This window comes from Rattus rattus, chromosome 18 (assembly GCF_011064425.1).
Source record: "Rattus rattus isolate New Zealand chromosome 18, Rrattus_CSIRO_v1, whole genome shotgun sequence".
In the NCBI taxonomy this organism is placed as follows: Eukaryota; Metazoa; Chordata; class Mammalia; order Rodentia; family Muridae; genus Rattus; species Rattus rattus.
The window spans coordinates 27,666,403-27,685,629 of record NC_046171.1 but is presented as its reverse complement, the minus strand read 5'-3'; the positions used below and the strand labels follow the sequence as shown (position 1 = coordinate 27,685,629).

The 19,227-nt window shown below is 51.6% G+C and overlaps 1 protein-coding gene across 1 annotated transcript in view; it reads left to right on the top strand.

Moving 5' to 3' along the window:
• The window catches only part of Col13a1 (collagen type XIII alpha 1 chain), a 139,535-nt gene that overhangs the window by 116,948 nt on the left and 3,360 nt on the right, over nucleotides 1–19,227 (top strand). The window contains exons 29-37 of the mRNA XM_032889262.1: nucleotides 1,938–1,982; nucleotides 4,671–4,712; nucleotides 5,484–5,510; nucleotides 5,877–5,957; nucleotides 8,761–8,796; nucleotides 10,945–10,998; nucleotides 11,932–11,985; nucleotides 12,896–12,931; nucleotides 17,334–17,420. Of these exons, the coding sequence (XP_032745153.1) occupies nucleotides 1,938–1,982; nucleotides 4,671–4,712; nucleotides 5,484–5,510; nucleotides 5,877–5,957; nucleotides 8,761–8,796; nucleotides 10,945–10,998; nucleotides 11,932–11,985; nucleotides 12,896–12,931; nucleotides 17,334–17,420 (462 nt within the window). The remainder of the gene's footprint in view (nucleotides 1–1,937; nucleotides 1,983–4,670; nucleotides 4,713–5,483; nucleotides 5,511–5,876; nucleotides 5,958–8,760; nucleotides 8,797–10,944; nucleotides 10,999–11,931; nucleotides 11,986–12,895; nucleotides 12,932–17,333; nucleotides 17,421–19,227) is intronic.

Sequence of the window (19,227 nt, the reverse complement as noted above, 5' to 3'; positions counted from 1 at the left end):
CTGGGCTCCTGATTGGGTCCAGGGCTCTAGCCTCTTCAGTACACAATGTGGTGGCTTCTATCTCCAGGGGCTACTTAGCTGGAGTGCTGGACTTGGACATGGAATCCCCCCTTAGAACTAGAACGAGACAGGCATGTATGCATGCCATAGAGGGACACATTTCCTCAGGGGGTGCGCAATTCAGCCAGCCTAGCAGCATCAGTAAGCCCTAGGTCCCAAAAACAGGGGTGGGGGGAGAAAGTGAGCAAACAAGGCAGGCACTGGGGAACACTTGAGGTTGACACCCTGCCTCTAACCACACATACCCACACAAACACCCACAGAGAAACACACAAACACACCCTCACATCTACATACCAGCCATCTACACACCAACATACCAACCACACACACACACAAACACACCCCCACAGAAACACACCAACCTCCCACACACCAACACCCCCCCCAGAAACACACCAACCTCCCACACTCCAACATGCCTACACACTAACACACCCACATCCAAAACACACCCTCATATCAACATACCAGCCACCCACACAGCCCCACAGAAACACACCAACCTTCCACATGCCAACACACACACACATAAAACACACCTTCACAATATACCAGCTACCTACACATACAAACATCACTCAAACACACACACCCACACACACAAACACACCCACACACACACACACACACACACAACACCCACACACCAACATTCCCACACACAAATACCCCCACACAAAAACACACACACACCAACACACCCACACAAAATCACACTCAACAAACACATCCTCACACCACCTACACCCACAAAAACACACCCCCACACAAACACGCTAAACACCCCCACACAAACACACCCATACACCAACATACCAACCACCGACCCACACAAACATACCCTCGCGCTAACGTACCAGCCACCCCTACACCAACACACCCACACACAAACACAAAAGAAGTAGAAAGAACCTCATAGTTCAGATGCGTGACTCAGTAGACCCCGAAAGTGACTATGTACCCAGCTGGCTCAGGCCGGTTGGTGGCTCATGGCTCATAACCTTCCAATGTGCCCACTTTCAAGATGCAAGCTGGGCCTCTGGGTTTGGTGTGGTCTCGTCCAGAAAGCTTCACCCCTGTCCCAACCCCCAGGCTCTGGATCTGAGCTATATTCACTCTCTAGCAATGTACCACAAACCATCACAAACAGCGGCTTAAATGCCTCAACTCAATCACTATATATCCTGCAACTCAGGAGTTGAGGCCTGCATAGGCGGGTTCCCCAACCAGGGTCTCCTAAGGCCTCAGTCAAATTAGTGGTCACCTCTGTTCTTACTGGAGCCTCTGATCCTCTCCCAAATCACTTGTCATAGTAGGACTAAGTTCCCCAGCACCTAGATGCCACCTGCAATTCTCTGACACATGGCCCTCCCTGTAATGGACAATTCGCCTCATATTAGCTTCCTTCTTAAAGAAAGGGCCTTTCTAGAGTCTAGATCTAGCAAGACGGAGCCATGTGCATGCATCTATGTGTGTATATATCTACAAGTCTTAGCATGTGTTATATGTATAACACACATTATATACACATGTATGTATATAACACATGTATGTGTGATGTGTAACATGGTCACAGGAGTGGCAGGCATCATGATGCCACAAGTCTCTTTTGAGACTGAGAAACAAGTCACAATACCATCCTGCAGCCTGTCTGCCACAGGACCTACAGTGCTAGCCCCTACCTCCCACCACCACAGCCTGAGATCTGTGAAGATGGTTGTCACAAGGTCATCTTGCTCTGCTGTCCTGCAGGCTGGCTACCTATGTAGCTGCTCCAGGAGAAGCCCAGTCCTTGTAGCTTGTCACAGATGTGAGGGGTGGACCTGTGGTCAACCTCCTGGCTACCTGCTCTCACAGTGGTTTTGTTCCAACAGGGAGAGAAAGGAGAGGCTGGGGAGAAAGGCGACCCAGGAGCAGAGGTAGGCCAACCCGGCTCTTCTTTCTATGCGATTGTCTAACAAGGGCATCACTAGAAATACCAATGTTTCTCCAAGTTGCTTAGCATCTGACTGGGGAAGGGTCTGAGCCCCAGGGCTGCCCTCCATCATGCAGTTTCTGCAGGATTCAGAGAACATCCTGGGGCCCCAGTAGACACAGGAAGATAAATACACCTGCCTGGCACCGGCCACAGACTTTGTCATGAAGTTTCAGAGGAATGCTTTCTAGAGAGGCAGGGTTCCTTAGGAGACATCTCAGAAGGGGAGAAGAAGATTGAGGAACAGGAAGTTGCTATGGACATGGGCTGTGCAGAAAAAATGGGTCGTGTTGTGTACATTTGCACAGAGGAAGCACCAGAGATCTTGGAGATGGGAGGGAGAGGATGTTTGGCAAGAAGGCCTGAGCAGTCCAGTAGCCACCCGACAGCAAAGCAAGAGACCACCAAGCTTCATAGTCCCCCACGAGCTCTCCTGGCCCGTCACCCTTTAATGTCACTGGCCCCGTCTGAATCAAGCAAAACGGACCTAATTGTACGCTACCACTGTTCCTTATTAAGAATGGGTTGCACCCTGAAGAACTGATCCTAGATTCTGGAAAAGCATTATACACACGAATGTTCCCCCCAGAAGTATTTCAAGTCCAAATTGGAAACAGACAGTGTCCCTAAAAAGAAGGAAGGGATAAAAGTCCTTAGGCTAATAAGCTCTTAGTAATAGCTTTGTCCATGGCCGACGGCCTTTCTCATGCCAAGAGCGGCTTCCAGCCCCATCCAAGCAGACGGCTGCTCTCCGGCACAGCGGCCAGTGTTTCCTCGAGGAAGATGGCTCATAGGAGAACACACCCAAAAATAGAAAAATCAGTTTTGCATCAACTAGAAAAGACTAGAAAATCAAGTTGTATTTACGCATCCTTAGAAGTACGTTAATGTATTCAGCAGTAGCTGAGATGTTCCAAAAGCTAGGGAGGAAACCAGGCAAAAAATACAAGCAGTCCTCTCCATTAAATATAACAAAATATATTGGTTTTCCTCCTTTAATTCTCTTTCACTTATAAACCATTTAATAAGTGTGCGTTGCTCTTAAACATTTAAAAGTTGCCATGCAGGTAAAATGGATTACGGGAGAGTACGTAGGTGTCTAAAACACATTAAAACAAGAATAGTTCTCATAAGCTGGACATGGCACACGCTGGGGATCGCTGTTATTTTGAGGCCAGCCTGGTCTACAAAGCCAGTTTCAGGACAGGCAGGGGTGTTACACAGAGAAACCCTGACTCAAAAAAAAACAAACAAAAAAACAAAAAAACAACAAACCAAAAGTACTTATGTTGTTTTTGTTTTTGTTTTTAGTTTTGAGGCACAGTCTCACTAAGTGGCTCAGGCTGGCCTTGAACTCACAGAGATCCACTGCCTCCTGAGGGCATCACCACGCTTGGTGGAGTGTGGATTTCTATATGCACTATTACGATCAGATCCATACATTATTTATAATAAAAACAGTGTGCGTGCATGCCTGCCTCTGTGCGCGCGCACGTGTGTGTGTGTGTGTGTATTTATGTGTATGTGTGTGCATGCGTGCGTGCATGCGTGTGTTGCTGGAGATAAGATCTAGAGCTTTTATGCATGCTAGCCCAGTGCTCTACCACTAAGCTACAGCCCCAGTCCAAGTACTCTAGTATTCTAGTTTCATTTCTGTTGCTGTGACCAATAAAAAAAAAAAAAAAAAGAGGGTTCCATTTAGCTCCCAATTCCAGGCTCTTTGTCCACTGATGCAGGGAAGTCAGGGTCAGGGAAATTGGAATCAGTTAGTCACGTCACATCCACAGTCAAGAACAGAGAGCAATGAATGCTTGCAAGCTCACTCACTTAGCTTCATTTCTCCACCCAGGCAGTTCAGGTATTATACCCAGCTTAGGGAATGGTGCTGCCCACAGTGAGCTGGCTCTTCCCACATCAATTAACCTATTAACCTATCACAGGCCAACCCAAGGGAATAATCCCTCACTGAGAACAAAGGCTGTGTTCTCTCCAAGATCACATGGAGCAGAACTACCACAGTCTGACGGACATTGGTGTTTTCTTATCCTGCCTAAATCCCTCTTGCTGCACCTGCCCTTGAAGGAAATACAACCATCATTGGCCTATCCGTTACAAACCTGGGGCAGAGCTAGTCTTGAAGAATATTCTTCAGGGACATCTCAGCCTCCTCTGGCTTCAGATAACCAATCTCAGCTCCCTTAGGTTAAGGATCTCAAACTCCCATGTCTACCAGGTCTAGGCCACAGATGAATGCCAAGAGGCCAGAGTTGACGACAGCAGGGGGTGGAGTCTGGGTAGACTGGAGATCATGGCTTACTTAATGAGCAGGGCTCTTACTCCTTTCCTGGGCAGTCTGGGCAGTGCTTGCCATAGGTAGCATGGCACAAATCCAATGCTAGCTAAATGGTGTCCCAGGGTGGCCTGGCCTGGAGGAGTAGGTGTTCTGAAAACGTTTCCTGAAAATGTTTTCGGATTGACACTGTGGGAGACCAACAGTTTGCCCTGAGTCCCTGTGCTAAGTCTCCTTTAGGGTGTGTACTGGCCTGATCTTCAGTGGCAATCCTGTCATCCCGTGGCCTTAGCTGGACCAGGACCATAACAGAGCATAACACAGCTTCCCTTTGGTTTCTAGGTGCCTGGGCCGCCAGGGCCAGAGGGTCCTCCAGGACCGCCGGTAAGTGTCAAGGACTAGCTTTTCAGCCATTATGGTTAGACCTACAGTGTCCCCTCCCATGGCAGTCACTGAGCTCACATCCTCCCCTCCCCCCTCCCCAGAGAGATTTTCACTTCTAGAACCCCTCCTCATCCCTCTCATCATAAACATGTCGCTGGGAGGTGACACATAACAGGGATCCCGGGTACTGCCTGATTGACTGGCAAGGAAACCACAGGCTTGCTCTGTCAGGTGCCCTGCCTAACATTTATTTAACCCTTTCTATCAGATGTCTGTCATTGCCCCTTCCTCCTCCCAATTACCAAGAAGTTTTGTTTTTTCTTTTTAAAGAAAGTGGCCCATTAAACCTTTCCAATTGGAGGCAAATAGAAGGTCTGGGACAGCTCAAATGAGCAGGTGTTGGTCTGCCCCTCTTCCTGGTCTATGACGCTCTTAAACTCTGGGTCATCCATTGTACTAACACAATACTGACAGTGGACACAGTTTAAACGTTGTGTCCCATATACTAAGTGCTTTGCACACTTCCGTTTTCACTGATGATACCTCCTCTTCCTCTCATGAGACTTGGAGTTAGCCACAGAGAGATTTTGTACCAGCCCCTGGCTGGGCAGATGGTTCTGACTCCATCCCAGGAAGCCCAAGCTTAAACCACATCCACATTCCCTTCTACCCCTCAAGAGCTGAGACTATGCACCCCGCCCCCAACCCTTGCCCATTTATGGTCATTTACACGTGTCATTCTAATGCTCCTTGTTCTGATCCCAAACACAGGGCCTCCAAGGTATTCCAGGACCAAAGGTAAGGGAAGGTCATGTGACAGATACTGTGGGTGGGACACACTTCTGAGACCTAACTGATCCGTCTCCCTAAATGGCACCATCCGATAGGCCAGGCCTTCAGGGCAGAATGAAGTTCAGTAGTCCCTCTGACATCCACTGCTGACACCCAACCTGCTCTGGAATGTGAAGTTCCCCATATGCCTCTTGAACTCCATGGAGTAGCTTGCTTAGCAGATGATCAAACTCTTGCCCCATCTCTCCAGAACCTTCCCTCACCCTTAAGGACGGCAAGACTGCCACCCCCAGCCTCCAAGACCCCAAGGAAAAGGCTGATCTGTCAGCAGCGGACCCCTTCATTGACTGCTCTGAACTCCTTTTCCTGCAGGGAGAAGCAGGCCTAGATGGCAGTAAAGGAGAGAAGGGCTCCCAGGGAGAAAAAGGAGACCGGGGGCCTCTGGGATTACCTGTAAGTACCTTGGAGCCATGAGTCTTCTGGGAGGAGCTGAACTGGGTATCCCTCCCCAGGCTTTGCTGCAGAGCAGAGACCAGCGAGGACGCTGCTCTGTGCCTAAAGTTCTGAGCGTTCCGGTGTGCTGGGTTGTTCTAGTGGGGAAGGAGTTCAGGCCCTCAGCGTCTTCCCCAAGTCTCGTCTTAGTGCTAACTGAGGTAGAGTCCGCACCTGAGGAACAATCTGGAGAACCAGAAAGACCTGAGGCCAGCCACAAGGCCTGCTGGGCCTGACTGGAAGCCATAAAGGGGTGCTCTGAGAGGGTAAGCAGAGAATACTTGAGGTTGTTGGTGCCGTGAAGGTGGGCAACAGCTAGTCTTTTCTCCCCTATCTTCCCCAAATAACCCCAAGGGAGACCTTAGCTCTGTTCTCTTATACGCTAGTTAGTCACAGCACCCAGGGATGGACAGAGTCATCACTATGGTCTCCGCAGGTTAAAGCTGTTCCCACAGTCCTGGGCTCTGAGCCTTCCAGAGCTGGAGGCCCCCTCATCAGCGTCTGAGGGCTGCTTCAATGCTTCTGCCTGTCTAGAGGTATAGCCCGGGCTGACAGAATCTCTGTCCCATCCTCCCAGTGGCCTGGTGGCTCTTCACATGTCACTGGTTCAAAAGGTGTCAGCAAACAAACCGTCTTGTCATTTTCTGGCAGTCACTTGAGGTCACAGATAGTTAGTGGCCAGACAGCCTGAAAGTTGCTCACCTACTGAAGCAACCGGGGGCTTCCTTTGTCTCCAGCTCCAGGCCAGTCCCTAACCCCAGGCAGCTGTAAACAGCAGAGGAACCAGGGGAAACTAATACGGTCAATACGGTCACCGGTCACCCCAAGCTGAGGCCAAAGGGACAGTTTCTCTCTCACTGGCACGGCGAGTATAGGAAGGTCTGAGGAGCTGACTCACTTGACAGACCACGGAAAAGTGAAGGCTTTAGCAGATGTTTTCCCACATCAGAAGCCATGTCTGGAAGCACCTTCCCGACCCCTTCAACCACAGGTCACCTGTTGTGACCTTCAGGGCGCCAACAACCCCAGGAAACGGGAGAGGCTTCAGTTAGGGGTACCCAGGCCAGTAACCCAGCAAAACCTACAAAACAAACAAAAAAACCATAAGCTTGTTCCTAGAAGGCAGTTCACGAGGACTTTGCGGGAGGCAGTTGGGATCGGCAGTGATTGTGGTGCCCTGGAGATTAAATAGTCCTTTCCACGGGCAGCAGTCGCTTAGCTCAGGTGACCTTGGCCTTAGAGGGAGAAGAGCCCAGCATGTTTGAATCTTTCAGCTGGATGCCTGGCATTTTATAGGTAGCTGTCCCATCTCCTGGTGAGTATTGATGCCAGTGGCTCACCAAGGACCAGGGTGCTTTGGTCCATGCCCCCTGACTCAAACCCCCCAAGTATACTTGGGAGCAACATTGTATCTGCACAGTGGCTGCTCCAGGCTGCACCTGGATGTCAGCACCTGCGTGGTAGCAGGTAGCAGTGTCTTCATCTCCAGGCCTGTCCTGCTGACGTCCCTCTCCCCCGACCCACTTAGCCAGTACACTGTGCAGTCTGCTGGGAGCTTTCCAAACATGCCTTGGCCTGAAGCCCTCACTCTTGGAGAGTTATGCAACTGAGCCGGCATATATGCCTGTATATATGTATTGCGAACAGAACCCCAGGGGAGACAGCATGGATACAGCCAGAGTTCAGCCCCTCAGCTCTAGCTTGGGGTCAAAGTTGGTCCCCAAATAGGAGGGCTTAGTACAAAGCCGTGTGGTCGCATCCTACCCAATAATGCCCTTTCCCAGGACTGATCCGTCATCCAGTCTCTTCCCCTCACCTACCTGACCCCTAAGGCTTGTTTCAGAGTCTCAGTTGGAAGCAGTTTTCAAGAAGCCCAACCCCCAAGGCCACTTTAGACCCCGGCACTAGGAAAAAGTCCCCGTTCCCACCCCGAGTGTGTCCACAGATTGGCAGCTGTAGATTCTGATCCTGTTAGCTCCTAAGCCTCGGCCTGTAGCAGGACACCTGTTTACAAGCATGCGAGTAGACCGAGCTTGTGTCAGAGAAACGGCAAGCACAGTCCATTCAAGGGCTAGCTCCGCCTGCCCACATGGAGCAGAGCTAATCTGCTTCTACTCGGGTTTAAAAGCCAGTGCTGGGGCCAGCGAGAGGGTTAAGTGGGTAAAAACCAGTTGCTGCTGAGCCTACAAACCTGAGTTCAGTTTCTGGAACCCCCATGGTAGGAGAGAACTAACTCCCGTAAATTATAAGCACGCACACTAAAAAAATAGGAAAACAATTCTAACTGCTCCTAAGGGTTATGAGGTGCAGAATGGCCTATCTCTATAGGGGTATCAAGGACACTGGGCTAGCATCCCTCTGGAATACCCTTCGTGCAGTCTGCCCTGGGGAGGGAACATAGCTCTGGGTCCACACGTACCTCTAAGAGTCCAGACATACCCCCACGAATTCCTTCCTGCGCCCCCTTCCTAGAGCACTAAAGCACTCTGGGAAGAGGGGTTTCCTGTGGGGTGAAAGGAGAGCTGTGGAAAGTCAGAGTATCTGTCCTCATGGTTCACGCCAACTCAGCAGCCAGCCACAGCCCTTGGTGTTGCGTGTTCCTGTCCGTCTCCGTGTAAACACACCCACTGTCCTCTCGTTGTTTACAGCATTTGTGTCTGTCTGGAGTCATGGCTTTACTCACCTCCCCTCCCCCATTGTCTCCTTTTTCTCCTCCCCTCACCCCCCTTCCCTTTCTTTTGGTCAAACTGTGCCCTTCGTCCAGGGAGCTTCAGGTTTGGACGGCAGGCCTGGGCCACCGGTGAGTGTCATTACTCCATCGCCCCACCCTCACCCCACCCCTGTCCAGCCTGTGATCCCTCTTGTCTGTCCTGCTGTGGCCTTGTTCGCTCCCCCCACCCCCAACCCCTGCAGTGACAGGGATTGTGTTTTGTCCTGCCATAGACACCAGAAAGTCCCCCCCATGTCCACATTAGAAATGCCCTTTCAGCCATCTTGGTCACAGTGAATGAGCACTCAGGGACCCTAGGACATGCCAAGCATGGGCAGTAAAAGTTACTCTAGCACCAGTGACCGTGATGCTGAGACCGGCCTGGGAACCCTACCCTGGGGATTGAGCCAAGATATGTCCCTGGCAAACACAAGTGTCTGTGTGTGACCTTCACGCTGTACTGTTGTCATACTGTGACGTCTGTCCATCTCCTGTCTGCCTGTGAGCCTCCTGGTCACATGTAGTCACCCATCCTAGAGTTTTGCATGGGAGCATAGAGGAGTCCTTATGGGAGGAGTATGGAGGAGCTTGGGGGCCCGTATCAGCTCAGTGTCCTACGGGTATGATTTAACCACACAGTGGGTGGCACCCAAGCCACCCTGCAAGCACAATAAGGGATCTGTAACAAGCAAGTGAAAGACACCCGGACTCTCTATTGCCCCATCCCTCCTGATTCCAGACAAGAGTTCTTGCTTTTCATCAGCAGACACAAAGCTCTGATGGGCCGCAGGAAATGCCCTTCCACTTTGCCTGCACAGAGCGCCCTGTGGAGTTGCTAGCATTGGTTCTGCTCCTACTTCCCAGTTAAAAGCCATGTCAGGGTTGTATGCCTGGCCACTTGTAGCCAACCAGCTACACCTTGATGACTGTTTCTAGGGCCCATCACTGAGTAGGCAAAGCTAGTGTTAGCTGGCTGGAGCGCCGCATGGGAGAGAAGAATCCTAGTTGGTTCCCTTTATGGAGGAGAAGATATTCAGGCAGGTTGTGGGGCAGAGCCTAGAGCTCTCAGAAGTAGGAAGAACACCCACATGACCCGGCAGAACACCATCCTACCAAGTGCCAATTCTGTCTCCTTGTAAGAGCGAGCCACGAGCACCCTGTCCTTCAGCAGCTGGACGTCAGAGCCAGCGTTTGACCGTTTATCCGTGGAGGCCTTGAGACAGGTTCCTTAGTTGATCTAGATTTACAAAGGGGAACTGAAGCCTGGGTCACTCTGTGGAAGCCTTTCAGTGCTGAGGAATCTGGAACACGGAGGCAAAAAGCCTGCCCTGAGTCCTGCTCTGAGTAAGCCACCACTGTGGTCTGAATTCTCTTTCCTCTCCACTGCACAGAGGACACCAAGAACTCTGTTTTCTGGGACAGTAATCTGCATTCTCTTATATGCTTGCCCCCTGCCTTCCCCAGCCACACTCAGAGTACCGGACAGCATCCTCCTAGGGCCCAGTCTGCCCCACAGTCTGACTGAGTAGGGACACAGAAATAGAGATTTGGACTAGTTTGGATGTGCAGATGGAAGCCTGGGAAAAATGCTTGCTGATTCTGTAGCAAGCTTGACTCTGACTCTAAGTAAACGCCAGTGCACTACACTGCCTCCCAGCTCCCTGGGACCCTCAGTTAGGAGAGAGCCTGTTCCTACTCCCTGAAGGCCAACGTGGTTCTGACATTGGAGGATACTAACTCATGACCCTGTCCCTCAGGCCTGGGAATCTGGGGTCTGCAGTGGGTTGGGGGAGGGGTGCTGGATGGCCCTCTCACACCTGCCTTTAAGTGTGTCTCCGCATCGGTCTCTGTGGCATGAAGACCCTCCCGCTGCATGTGGAGCTGTGACAGCAAGGGGGTGCCAGCCCTAAACCCCCCACTCCTGGGATGGGGTCACCTCTCTCTCCAGTGCTCATTGGTGGCAAACCAAAGCAACCGTTCTTCTGGTTCAGCCTTGGCAAGCTTGGCTGTGATGTAAGAGATTTTCCTTCACGAATCTGGCTCTGAGGAGGGGGAAGGAACTCTCCTTCAAGGCCCCTAAATCCAAAACAGATCGTGGTCCAGTCAAATGGCCTCCTTGAACAAGCCTGGCTTTGCCAAGCCTGAAAACCGGGGCTCAGGCTTTGCACATCTTCAGGTCCTGGGTGGGATTCTCGGGGCTTCCCCAAGCTTTACCTCAGCTTTCTTTCACCTCCCCAGGGTACTCCAGGACCAATCGGGGTTCCAGGCCCAGCCGGACCAAAGGGCGAAAGGGTGAGTGCTCTGTGACCTGGGAGCTTGGGAAGCCAGGAAGGAGAATTATACCAGGCTCCTGCATCCCTTGCGCCTGGGACCCAGCCCCAGGGTCCCCTTCTCCTTCACTCATGGTTGTCCTCATAGCAGCCTGGAGGAGGAGACAGAAGCTTGGGTGGATGGAAAAGCTCCTTCTCTGGTGCCCTGCCAGTGTCACTCAGGGATGCAGGATCCTTGTTACTCAGGGATGCAGGTCTGCCACACTCATCTAGAGAAATGGTGTGGAACAGAACGTCCCCAGAGGACACCCATAAGTCAGAAAACCAGGGTGCTGGGCAAGGTTCTCACCATTAGTGTTGTGTAGCCACGGCCAAGTTGCACAGTCTCACAGAATGGGTGAGTAAGAGGACAGAGGTAACAAGAATCAGGTCAGCGTGGGACAACCCTATTCCCCTCAGCCAGCCAGGTTCCCACATACCCAGCAGGATCGGTCCTTCCTAGTGGGCAGGCTCCGTGCCGAGCCACCCCCATGGAGCATCTGTGACAGTTCTCTGTCCACACCTCCCTCTGCCCTCTGCTGTCCCAAGAGAGGCTTGTGGTGGGGAAGCAGTGGATTCTACAGAGATCAAGAGCCTCTCTGAGATCACTGGGGAAAACCAGGAGAGCCGCTCCAGGATGATGACACGGGCTTTGGAGAAGAAATCAAAGCCCTTCTCGGTATCTCTGGGCCCACTGTCTGGTCTCCTCATTGTGCTGCCTAGTTCTGTCAGGGAGCAGGCTGGACAGGAGAGCCAAAAGAAGGGCTCTTAGACCACACCATGCCTCTCACCCACTTCAGTTCCCTAGGGCTCTTGCAAGAGTCCATGGAGATTTTCCCCTTAGGGAATAGAAAGTCATCATGGAAGTGAGTCAGCATGGCAGGGAGGACTCACAGGGCATCTTTCTCTCTTTCAGGGCAGCAAGGGAGACCCGGGGATGACGGGACCAACAGGAGCAGCTGGGCTGCCTGTGAGTCTACAGGAACTAGAGCACCCCGTTTCCCCTCTCTCCTCCCAACTAGAAGCAGGATCAAAGCGCACATCCCAGATTCTGGAACCCATACGTGTGGCTGAAGGAGAAGCTGCCCAGAATTAACTGGGATGAGCTAGAAGTCCCTGAGGGGCATTGCAGGGGACAGGTGCTCACCACAGGGACCATCACACGCGTGACAGCATGTCTGGAACCTTCCACTGCAGCCCCTGCGCTGTGCAGTAGGGTCCCAAGTGGCTATGCCTCCATTTCTGCCGTCCAGGATGGACAGCCTCAGATCCAGATTCCCCACAGCACAGAAAGGAGGTTCTGGCCTTGAAGTCTGAGCTTGCCTCTCCATCTGCAATGCATTTGCCTGTAGCTTTGTTACAAAAGCCAAGTGGCTGTCTCACGGAGCCTGGATTTTGTTTCCCGTCCACCCGTGGTTCATGTGACTAAACAAGTGTGTCTGTGCTGGTCACCACTTGACACTTACTCCTCTACGGCATTCTGCACCTTAAAAGATGCTCGAAGAAGCTGGGAAGCAAGGACCTGGCGAGAGAGCCATGGGAATATTCAGCTCAGAGTAGTCCACGCCCATCCCTGAACGCAGCATAAACCTCACCCCTCGTCCCATGAATAGTTCCCAGAAGAGCACAAGTACAGGCAGGACAAGGGCTACATGCAGTGAAAGAAAGCCAAGACCCTTGTCCATGGGTTTACTTATAAATCCATGTGCCTCTTGGTCCAATTCCTTGACACATGCCCTTCTGTAGGATGAGAGTCGTGAAACCCATCTCCACTGAACTGAAACTCATCAAGCGACGTTTTCTGAGCCCGAAGGAAGGACCTTATGGCCGTTTTCATGTTTTCCCATTAACATGTCCTCGTTTTCTCTGATTTAACGCAGGGTTTACACGGACCACCCGGGGACAAAGGAAACCGGGTAAGTCTGAGCCCTCGCACTCTGGATCTGGTTACTAATGTCTTCATGACGGGATGGGATGATCAGTTGGAGACTCCTGACCTAACAGGACAAATAGTCTTCCCCTATAAATCATTCTCAATTGAAAGGCTTTCTAGCGAGGGGCTCCATGCCATACATGCAGTGGGCCTGAGGCCCAGTACTGCGGTTGAAGCCAGTATTTCTCCTCATTTCCAGAGAGGGCCGAGTGGATCCCACAGCAGCCATCAGATTAGCATCCAGTAACAGGAGCCTCCCGCCTCCCACCAGCACTCTGTGTTGCCCTGATAACCGGCCTCTTAGTGATATTTTTAGACCCATCGTCACCTCATCTTTGCCTCCTGAAACTGAGATTTGTCAGGCATTCCAGGCCACTGGCGACTGAGAAAATAAATTCCAGCTCTGAGAACAGACAGCCCAGCCCAACCCCACCCCCCAAAAGAGTACCCCAGCTGCTGTTTCTCTTGGAGCCTTGGCAGAGAAGAGAAAGGACTGCACCCTCCAAATCCTCCCTCCTCCCCTTGGCTCCTGCATTCCCCAGAAGCCTCAGGAGGATGCGTTAAGTGTCCCCAGCACCATAGGTACATAATGATCATGGCCATTTGGGTGCAGCAGCAATAACCTAACTACATCTGGCCAAGAAATAGCCCCTTCCATCACCTGCTCCAGGGCCCATCTGTGAGCAGTGCACACACCCTCCGTAATAGTTCTCAACCTGTGGGCCTCGACCATTTGGAGGTCAGATGACCTTTTCAGAGGGGTCGTCTAGGCCCAACAGAAAACACAGATATTCACATCACAATTCATAACAGTAGCAAATGAAAGGGAGTAGCAACGAAAATAACTTTATGGTTGGGGGGTCACCACAATATGAAGAACTGTATTAAAGGAACGTAGCACTAGGAAGGTTAGAAACTGCTGCCCTAGAGGACCAAGAGCATCCTGCAACAGGCAGTAAAGTTCAGGGGGGTGCCTTACATGTCGGGGAACAGAAGGAACAGGCAAAGGGCCACTGTCCGAAACAATGGGATGTGGCGAATGGAGTCTCCCCGTGAGACCCAGGCAGAGTGCATGGATTTTAGAACCTGGCTGATCTTTGCCCATTGATAGTGGTCAGAACATGTTCCAGGAACAGAAGTCTGTATGTGTCTATCTGGCCCCGATTAAATCCATCCTCCTTGATTTAAGAAGTATTGACTGGACATTTCTAAACCCTTAAAGCCACACAAAAGCAAGTCAACTTGTTCCCTAAAACCTCTGAAGAAGTAAGAGGAAGCAGGGCCACCCCTATAAACTGTCGATGGTGAGCCTGCGTAGAATCCACTACAATGAACTTTCAACTGCATGACTGGTCTCGGAGTCTACCAAACCTGATCGTTCCATTTCTTCATCGGCCTACGGACCTTCCTAACTCCTAACCACCAAAACTTCCTAATGAGTTCTAACTCTATTACACTCAGTTCGCACTTTTCAAACCTGTTTCTTAAGACTTTCTCTGTTGGCTGGAGGCACTAGGTCCCTTGAAATGAAGGTCCGAACAGAGGAGGCAGGGTCAGTGAGGGACCCTTGTTACAGAATGGGGGAGGATGAGAAAAAAAATGGACCAGGCTGCTCTCTCCGATGCCAAACCACCATCCCTAGAGGCCCCAGGGATTGTGGGAAAGTCTTCCTTTTCCACTTCCCCTTCCTGCTTTTTGATCGCTTCCCTGCATCCTAGCTATGTGTCTCCACCAGAGTCGAATTCAGGAGCTGAGGGTGTAGCTCAGTTGGTAGAATTGTTTGCTTTGAGCCCCAGGTTCCGGTTTAATCCTGCACAAGGCTCAGCAGGAGGCAGACACCTGTAATCTGGGCACCCGAGGTGGGGTGCGAGGCAGGAGAAGCGGGAGTCAGCCTGCGACCCTACCTCAGAGATCCAAAAAACAGAGGGTCAAGTTCAGAAAAGCAATGAGGCACGGCGAGAAGGGCCAGATGATCTGCCCCGAACAGCAGGCTTCAAATCAAGGACCAACTGATTTTTCTCACCCAAGAGTCAGTTCTCAGGACACCAGATGTACTGGTACCTCATCCGGGCTCTGAGCCACCAGCCCTAACAGCCCAGAGGGAGGTATAGGATGCACTTTGATCCAGGGGACGAGGCAGAGGCTGAGGCAAGGTTCAAAGTGTCACTGTTACCACCTGGGAGGTGACGCTGAAGATACCCAGTACCCCGTCCCCATTCACCTGAGTTTAGGAGAGCAGCTGCCATAGGCATCCCTCAAAATTTGCCCTCAATGAACTCTGCCTTTGTCAGGCCTGGGAAATCCATTAGAAATCTGTTCCACCTCACCTGAACCAAGACACAACCTCATGGTTTTACTGTTGGGCTGCCAACATGGCCTCACAGACATAGGGCTTGCCACCACTTCAATTCCCACATGGTAGAAAGAACTGACTTCCACTAGCCCCCCCCACACACACACACACAATTATACTATTGCATGTCATGCCCCAGACTGGTCCTACACCTCTTTCCTGTTCATGAAATGAGGGAGGAAAGTCTTTGTTACAATGGCCAAAGGCAGAATCCCAAACCAGAAGCTTACTAAGGACACACAAGACCATGGAATGGGGGCTCTGCCCTCATCTCTAGGGGACCCTTCTCCCACACATGCTCTACCGTGTCTCTAAGTGGCTCAGTGAACTCGGCCCAGGAGTCATACTTACAACAAAAACTCTGGTCAGCGTTAGACAGGGCACCTCAGGCCCACGATCTGAGCATCTGGGAGGTAGAGGCAGAAGGATCAGGCATTCACGGTCCCCAACTAAATATCAAGTGAGAGGCTAGTCTGGTTATAGAAGAAGACTCAGTCGAAACAACAGTGAGGGGGGTCAAAGCGTAAGGTACTGTCACTCTGGCAATGTAACTACCAGGACGTGGGTTGTTTGCGTGCTACCACCGAGCTGCCTGCAAGCCAGCAGAAAAAGTCCGAGCATGCTGAACCCGCTTCTGCCTCTGCTGTGTCTGGGGATGGGGTGTGTGTGTGGGGTGTGCATGTCTTGCTTCTTGGATCCTCTGCCCCTTCTTTCTCTCTCTCTCCAGCCTCTCTAGCCTCAACCTGTCTCTCTCTTCTATTTCTTCCGCCTTTCCCTCAACATGTGCACCCACTAAAACCCCACAGCCCTCATCCTTCCTCCGCCTTCTGGCTTATGTCTCCTGAAGTCAGTCCTCCACATTCATCAGGAATGCGGGTCACTGTCTTCCCTGCCCCGCTCTTACCAGCTGGATCTGGGGGTGGGGGCATCTCTTGTACGTTCTACACTGGGATGGGCAGGAGGGGACACGTAAGTAAAGCAGTAGCTCTGGAATCTTCCAGAACACATGATGAGGGGTTGGCCCACATTCTGACCTTCAGGCAAATCTTCTAAGGCCTAGAACCAACCCTTCAGCAATCCCACCCATATTCTTCATTGGGAAACTACACACGACTCAGAGATGGGGACTACACTCCTAAGGACACCTACCTCTAAGGACACAGACCTAGGTCTTTCCATTCCAAAGAGCTAACGCCCCAGCTTGCCCACACTAAGGGAATATCATGCCCAGGTCTTTTCATTGGTGGGGGTGTCTTTGATCCAAGGATTTCCCTGCCTGGGCACACGCTGGTCAGCACTCATCATTCTGAAAAACCATTCAAAGTAATAATGTGTGGACAAACTATAGCCATCCGCTGGAATAAAAAACAAAACAACAACAACAACAAAACCCCCACCTGGGTTCATATTCAAAGATCTGGGGGAAACATCAGAACTACAGTCACCTCTAAATGCAGGAACACCACAGACAGGACAAGACCCTCTTGGGGAGCATTTGTTCCCATATTAGTTACTAGGAGACAGCCATCACCACAGTTGGCTGAAACCGCCCTCCATTACTGAGGAATATGGCACCCCACCAGGAGTTCTCAACCCAGAGTTCAAGATTAAATGCTCGAAAAGGTATCAGGTACACACACACACACACACACACACACACACACACACAACAACAACAACAACAACAACATCATCATCATCATCATCATCATCATCATCATCCTTTGCTGGGCTTAAGATCAACAAAATTGGCCACCCCAATCCTGGGTGACCTCTTCCATTTCGGCTCAGAGATGCCCCTGCTCCTGCCTCCCTCCTCCTTTGCTAAAATCCTAGGTACTTGGAGCTGGGAGGTGGATGTGCTCCATAATCCTACCAGAATGCTAACTTACTTAAGTCTACTTTCCTGTCTGACCTTTTATGTATCATGTTTTCTCTCTCTCTGATGTTAACATGTGAACGATTCTAAAGTTTTGATGATGTGTTATTGTTTCTCCCCCCCTCTTACCTCGGACTAAACCATTGCTCACAGGGGGAGAGGGGGAAGAAGGGCTCTAGAGGGCCTAAAGGGGACAAGGGGGACCAAGGAGCACCTGGACTAGACGCCCCCTGCCCACTGGTATGTCTTCCGTTTCTCCCTCGAATTGTTCTGAGTTTTTTCCACAGGGTTGCAGGTTGGAAACAGAGGAAGCCAAAAGCATTGTGGAGCCGAGCTCCACAGATGCCACCAAGCCCGTCTGTGCCTTGGCAGTCCTGCCTGCAGAGGGTGGGCCTCAGAGCCACAGCTGCAAGCCATTCTGCTAAATCCCTGGTCTTTGAGTCCCCATCCTTTGAAGATTCAGAACAATGGATGGGTGGAAAGGAAGGGAACCCGCAGGGTTTGGGTAGAAGGTCTCAGGCTCTGTCCCCAGCGTGCTTTGCAAACCCACCATAGTGTTTATGGCATGCAGATTTGCAACCTTTGTGGCATGGCCACCTCTTTCGGCCTGCAGCTCTCAATGTCCTGAATCCTCACTCGGGTCAGGATGCAAGACCCCAGGTTAGTCTCCTGAGTTCTATACTGTGCAGAATAAGGTTAGACAGGGGGCTTTTCGTGTACTGCCCAGCTAAGCATGGACTAGTATATCCATGTTCTTATGCCCAGTCAACCAGCTAAGACCCAGGGAGCTGCAGACCAAAGATCAGCAGATAGCCCCAAGCAGCCTCCCCAACAAGCCAGCAACTGATGATCGTGGCGCATCAGCCTGGCTTCTCCAGGGACCTCTCAAAGCACTAGAAGCTCTGAAAGGCGAGCCGTGCCGCTGTCAAGCTGCGGTTGTCTGTGGTTGCGCCTGGAAGGGATTGCAGTGCAGGAGAAGCTGGCTGTGTGTCATCAATGCACCTTCCCTTTCGTGTGTCATTGCCTCGGGGTCTGCGTCCTGGCCAGGGTAGGACTGGACCTGTCCCACTCCGCAGCTGGAGGTGGCTGACTCTGACCTCAGTAATCACCGTGGTTGGTTTTATGAACAGGGCCACCGAGGTTTTAAAGGAGAGAAAGGGGAACCGGGGCTGCCAGGGCTGGACGGACTGGATGCCCCATGCCCTCTGGTATGGCATTTTCCTCCCTTGCCTGTGTGGCCAGTTTGGGCTACCCCGAGTGTGTGGTGTGTACCTGTGTGCCTCCTGCTCCCCTTGCTCCACTGTCCCAGCTCCTCCTTACTGCTGCTTCCCGGCCAGGAGTCACCCTACCTAGAGCGTTAGTGGCTCCCAGCCGTGTTGTGCTTTGCATGCGATGTGCCCAGTAGCATTCTCTTGGCATCCTCCTGCAATGGCTTCTGAAGCACCACCCCATCCTCCTGCCCACCCCAAAGCCAGTCCCGGCTGCATTTCGTCCTCATCGCCTGAGGATTGCTTCTAGACCATTCTGGAAGCTAGGGGAGTGAAGGAGTTGGGCAGGTTTTTAGAACCGTTTAGGTTTTTGTCTCCACACAGTGCACTTAGCCCCAAATACGCACCCAAAACAAAACACAGAAGTGAGCTGCCAGTCACCCTTCCTCCCCCGCCCAGACTCACCCCACAGTTTGGCAGGGGACATGGGGTGTGCTTCTGGACAGAGAAGTTCTATAAGGTAGAGGCCACCCTGTCTATTCTTCCAGACTAGATCCCCGCATCATGGCCCAGGCGTCACCATCAGAACTGGATTATAGTATCAGATGCTAAAGGCCCAGAAGGCCCTGTTTAGTGTCTTGTCCTTCATCTTAAGATTGCTCACTCTGAAGAGAGAAGTGCAAAGGCCTCCCGTGTAGTTAGGAGGAGGCAGTGGTAGCCAAGTACCCCTGAGATGTCTGGAGCTAAAACTCAGGAGCTGGTTTCCCCCACACCTAGTCTTGCTCTGGATGGTGACTGACTTCCTAAGTCTCTACAGGATCCTCTCAGCTAACTGTACA